We start from the raw sequence: 6,000 nt of genomic DNA on the forward strand, positions 1-6,000 counted from the left end.
TGCAGCCCCATGCCCCTCCCTCTCCACCCCCCACAAGCGGCCTAGGAGCCAGACCTGCTGCTGGTCACTTCCGGGGTGCAGCACAGTGTCAGAACAGGTAGGGACTAGCCTGCCTTAGCCAGGCAGCACCACCGACAGGACTTTTAACGGCTCAGTCAGCAGTGCTGATGAGAGCCGCTGCGACCTAGTGCCTTACATTCCACAACTCACAGTTTGAAAACCACTGCCCTACACTCCTTTCCACCGTCAGCCTGAAGGCATACTGGCACTTTGCTTCCCCCTTTTTCATAGCAAAGAGCACTTCTGTGATCGGTGTTTCCCTCTCATTTCGTTTATGCGGTTAGAGAGCAAAATGTGTACTGCCAAGCAGGAGTGCATTCATCACAATTCCACTGTCTATTGCAGTTTGGCAAGTGCACCATGAAGCCCTACTCATATCTAAATTTACCTGCAGATGATAATACAGAATGTTTCAGCAATAATGGCAACTCCTCTGTGATCAGTACTGGACACTCCCACCATGGTTCTTTAAATGGAAATTAGTTTCATTCCAAATTTAAGAAATACAGCATGCTAGGGAAGGAAGAAGCCTGCATCCAACACGCTGGCACTTTCCAAAACCCCTAAACATTAGATATCCACCTCTCAATAAAGGCCCCAGTACATGCAATGCCTTAAGCATGGTATGAAATCTATAGGCACTGCACATCAAACATCACCCTGTCCTCCCTTCTCTCCAACTCTCACCCTTTGGGGATACTCTGCTTCTTGCAAGCACACAGGATTTCAGGAGCCATGGGATTAACAGCAGCCCCAATGATCTCTTTTCCCAAGAGCTCCTTCTGCTAATCCACATCTCTCTTGGGATTTGCCATCAGAACCTGCCTACAGCAGAGAAAGGTATGTACTACTGAACGGATTAGCAGCACCTCATAACTGGACAAAAACAATCACCAGTAAGAGACCTTAGTCTGCAGCACACAGGACTCCAAAGGGCCTGTAATAAAAACCTAATTTAAACTGAGATTCCTTGTGGAGTTACTTACATGCCATGAACAGGAAAGGGACCCAGGAAGATCCAAGCAACCTGATATAGCACGCTGCTAATAGAGCAGTTACCTAATGCCTTCCACTAAGTTCTTGTCTTCACTACCACTACCAAAAAAATGTGCATTCTTAACTCTAGTTCACTAACTCAAGAGCACACTCTTTTTTTTTTTTTTTTTGGTAGTAAAGACAAAGTCTAAAAAAAACAGTTGGAATTTTCTCCCCAGCCCAAATTTGGAGGGGTTCAGACAACATTTTGATTTTACACACAGACACCCCTTCCCTAATAGAAATGAACTTCAATTAAAATTTTGCTGGATCTACGTAGCTTGCCTACTGTAAGAGAAGCTTTTCCACGTGGTCACACAGGATGCTGCTGTCCCACTGGTCAAGCCTGGGCAGATGACATTTCACAATAAAGCAAAAAGGTCAAACAGATTGCATGCTTTACTATACAAAATCCAGATCAGTTCGGCCCACTGTCAGAGTTTCCCCACCAATGACAGATTTTCCTCAGACCTAAGAAATTGGAAACTGAGTTTTCAGCAGGGAAATAGTAAAGCACAATATCCCTGGAAGAAACACAGTGTTTTGCTCAACTCCACTCCTCCAAAATCAAAACAAATTCAAACCAATTTATTTCAGCATACAGTAACATGTGGTTATCCAAAATGTGTCAAGTAGGCCAGGATGGGAAGAAACTATTACAGTCCCACAGGCAGCTCTGCCTCCAATTCTACAGAATAACATACTCTCACAAATCAGAGGAACACACCAGAGCTAGATAAACTACAAGGGTGGAGTGAAATGAACTGGAAAGCGAGAGAGCTGACTGAGGTCACTGGAAACTCAACACTGGCTGCAATTCATGGGAAGGAGACTGAAGGCAGTAGGACGAGATGTTAGGAAATTTCTGTCCAGGGAGGGGAGCAAGGTTGAATAAGCCACCCCATCCCAGGAAAAGAGGACACCTCTTGTTAACCCCCCCGTTGCGCCCGCCACTGGCCGTGCCCCAAGGCTAACTCTCTACCCGGAAGGAGGGCAGCCATGGGTTTGCCAGCTCCCCACGGTAGCGGGCACACGATGGTTTGGTAAGGGCGAGCAGATCCTGCCCCGGGCCCGCGATCCACAGGCTGCAGGGCTCCGGCTAAGCGCCAGCCAGGGACAGGAAGACGCTGCCTGCTCTGGCTAAGCTCGCACGAGGCGGCTGCTAACAGGCTGCGGGACCTTTACTCCGCTATGGCAATCCCAGCTTTGGGGCTAGCCGCCCGCGCCGCGAGCAGGTGCGCCAGGTACACGCGCAGCGCAGGTGAGGGCCGGGGAGCCGGCGCAGCATGGCGGGGCCGCGCGCGGGGGCGGCGCGTGCCCGCACGGGGTGTGTGTGCCCCCCTACTCACGAATTTCTTGGACTTGCCGGGGTCCCCGGACCCCGCAGCCTCCTCCGGGCCCTTCCCCTTCTTCTTGTCCCGGCCACTGCGCCCCGAACCTCCACCGCCCTCCATGGCGCCGCCGGCTCCTCAGGCCCCGGAGCCCGCGCTGCCCAACCGCCCCGCACCGCTGCCGCGTCCGGCCCCGCCCGCCTCATTCCGCATGCAACATCTAATTAGCATACACAATAGGGAGCGGAATATTCATGAGGCGAAACTTCCGCTTCCGGCCTCCTGGGGCAGCGGCTACAAGCTCCGAGAAACGCCACTTCCCTTCCCTCTGCCCGCGACAACACCCGAAACAGCGTCACCTGCCGGCTAGAGCGGGCGGCGCAGCTCTCGGCTCCGAGACCGGCCTCGCTGGAGGAACCTGCCCCGCCCATCTGTTCCCGAGGGAGGGAGCAGTCAGCGGCGCTCCTCTGGCGTGTTGCTGCAGCGCTGGTGGCAGATGTCGTGTCTGCTGAAGGCACTGCCCCGCCACACCTGCTGCTGGGGCACAGCTGGCTGCTGGAGCAAGAGGGTACAGAGCTCTGCGGTGCCCCATCGCTGCCTTCAGTTAGATTGGACCAGACTGGAGAAGCAGTGCCTGTGTAAGAACTACCAAACCCAGGAGGGGCCCAAGTGTACCTGCTCCGCATCCCCAGGAAAGTTCCCATGCAATTTTCTGATTTGAAGGCTTTTTAGAGACTAAGTTTTATGGGATGAAAACCCAAACCAACCTGATAATGAATCAGTGACTAGCCCATAGTAAGTGAATCAAAATATCCATGGCTGTGTGCTCCAAAACCAGGAAGCCCAACCAGATATGAAACCAAAAAGGTTATCTCCTATTGGGTTATCTCCTTCATTGCTGGCCAGCAGATCTGCTTCTCATCTGTTATTTTCAGGGGCCCACTCCCCACAGTGCAAGGTCTGCCACCTGTATCCTAAGGGGAAGGGCTAACCGCCCAGTGTACAGACTAACTTGACCGAGTTATAACTTCATCTTTCAGAGCCAGGGCCTGGGCAAGCTGCCCAGATTTCTGGGCTGATGAATCCATATAACTGTTAGGGGGACAAAGAGTCCCACTGCTGAAGATTTCCCAGAACTTGGGCAGCGATTTCCCCCACTCAGCACTACCCACCCAACCACTTTTGAGATTTTCTTTTTAAAAAATGTCAAGGAAGTTCTCAAGGAATTTAATTTAAACAGCATTAAGGTTGCTGAAATGCATTTCTTGCCACTACAATTATGAAAAATCAAGGAAGACACCAGACTGAGGGCTCAGCTCCCCTTCCCTTTTTTCCCTAAGGAAACCACCCTGACAATGATTCCAAGACTGAAAAACAGCTTATCTTCAACATTAGAAAACAACACTGTGTAAGTGTATATTAACTAACTTCCCCCATAAACCCATTCATAGAACATAAAAACAAGTTATCACTGAAATGAAGGTATAAATCATTCTTGCAAGTCTCCAATTACTCAGAGAAGAAAAACAACCAGGTATCAGATTCATCTCTCTCTCATCCAGTCACTGTTCTTACTACTGGCATTTTAACAGCAGCGAAACAAAAGAAAGGGCCTGTCATAAATATAAAGGGAAGGGTAAACCCCTTTGAAATCCCTCCTGGCCAGGGGAAAGCTCCTCTCACCTGTAAAGGGTTAAGAAGCTAAAGGTAACCTCGCTGGCACCTGACCAAAATGACCAATGAGGAGACAAGATACTTTCAAAAGCTGGGAGGAGGGAGAGAAACAAAGGGTCTGTGTCTGTCTATATGCTGGTCTTTACCGGGGATAGACCAGGAATGGAGTCTTAGAACTTTTAGTAAGTAATCTAGCTAGGTATGTGTTAGATTATGATTTCTTTAAATGGCTGAGAAAAGAATTGTGCTGAATAGAATAACTATTTCTGTCTGTGTATCTTTTTTGTAACTTAAGGTTTTGCCTAGAGGGGTTCTCTATGTTTTTGAATCTAATTACCCTGTTAGATATCTACCATCCTGATTTTACAGGGGGGATTTCTTTATTTCTATTTACTTCTATTTTTTATTAAAAGTCTTCTTGTAAAAAACTGAATGCTTTTTCATTATTCTCAGATCCAAGGGTTTGGGTCTGTGGTCACCTATGCAAATTGGTGAGGCTTTTATTCCAACATTTCCCAGGAAAGGGGGGGTGCAAGTGTTGGGAGGATTGTTCATTGTTCTTAAGATCCAAGGGTCTGGGTCTGTAGTCACCTAGGCAAATTGGTGAGGCTTTTTACCAAACCTTGTCCAGGAAGTGGGGTGTAAGGTTTTGGGAAGTATTTTGGGGGGAAGGACGCGTCCAAACAGCTCTTCCCCAGTAACCAGTATTAGTTTGGTGGTGGTAGCGGCCAGTCCAAGGACAACGGGTGGAATATTTTGTACCTTGGGGAAGTTTTGACCTAAGCTGTAAAGATAAGCTTAGGAGGTTTTTCATGCAGGTCCCCACATCTGTACCCTAGAGTTCAGAGTGGGGGAGGAACCTTGACAGGGCCCTTACAAAGTTTAAACTTTTATGGATTACTAGGGTACCATAGTACACAGCACCCTCCTTTCAAGGGCAGCGTTCAGTGATGTCTGCACATATAGCTTTTAGTATCTTACAAATTAGTACAAACTTGGTGTTTCTTTACCAACAAACAACATTCAAGGTACTGGAATGAAGGTGCAGAGCCTGGGTGCACAGTCCAGAAGTTGCCAATAGGCTCTGTGCATTTCCATCCTTCCCTCTTTCTACTTAGGATGGTCAGAAAAATTCAGCAGGAGAGGGCTGCTAGCTGCTGAGCCTTTTCTTTTCTACGAAGAGGCTGAACAGGTTCTGCTGCAATCCAGGAAACCTTCCACCAGGCATTCTTATGCTTTGAAGTGGAAACATTCCTAGAATTTGTCCACTCCTTTACAATGTTAATCATGTTATCTAACCTATTCTGATTATTTATTATTGTATGAAGGAAAACAATGAAATAAGAATACAAAAGATAAACACAACAGAGCCATATTCATAATCTCATACACTGATATTTTACATACACTACAAGAAAGATGTGGAAAAATTGGAAAGCGTCCAGCAGATTGCAACAAAAATGATTAGGGGACTGGAACACGTGACTTATGAGGAGAGGTTGAGGGAACTGGGATTGTTTAGTCTGTGGAAGAGAAGAATGAGGGGGGATTTGATAGCTGCTTTCAAGTACCTGAAAGGGGGTTCCAAAGAGGATGGATCTAGACTGTTCTCAGTGGTGGTGGATGACAGAATGAGGAGTAATGGTCACAAGTTGCAGTGGGGGAGGTTTAGGTTGGATATTAGGAAAAACTTTTTCACTAGGAGGATGGTGAAACACTGGAATGGGTTACCTAGGGAGGTGGTGGAATCTCCTTCCTTAGAAGTTTTTAAGGTCAGGCTTGACAAAGCCCTGGCTGGGATGATTTTGTTGGGGATTGGTCCTGCTTTGAGCAGGGGGTTGGACTAGATGACCTCCTGAGGTCCCTTCCAACCCTGATCTTCTATGATTTGTTCACTGCT

At 47.9% G+C, this 6,000-nt stretch overlaps 1 protein-coding gene across 3 annotated transcripts in view; it reads right to left on the bottom strand.

Moving 5' to 3' along the window:
• The window catches only part of DIAPH1 (diaphanous related formin 1), a 163,968-nt gene extending 161,322 nt beyond the window's left edge, over nucleotides 1-2,646 (bottom strand). For 2 of the 3 annotated variants that reach the window (XM_073356163.2, XM_073356164.2), the window contains exon 1: nucleotides 2,445-2,646. In XM_073356163.2, coding sequence (XP_073212264.1) covers nucleotides 2,445-2,549 — 105 coding nt within the window. In that variant the 5' untranslated portion in view covers nucleotides 2,550-2,646. The remainder of the gene's footprint in view (nucleotides 1-2,444) is intronic. The other variant, XM_073356162.2, reaches the window with a different exon arrangement.
• Nucleotides 2,647-6,000: the final 3,354 nt, after the last annotated feature.

This window comes from Lepidochelys kempii, chromosome 8 (genome assembly GCF_965140285.1).
Source record: "Lepidochelys kempii isolate rLepKem1 chromosome 8, rLepKem1.hap1, whole genome shotgun sequence".
Lineage (NCBI taxonomy): Eukaryota > Metazoa > Chordata > Testudines > Cheloniidae > Lepidochelys > Lepidochelys kempii.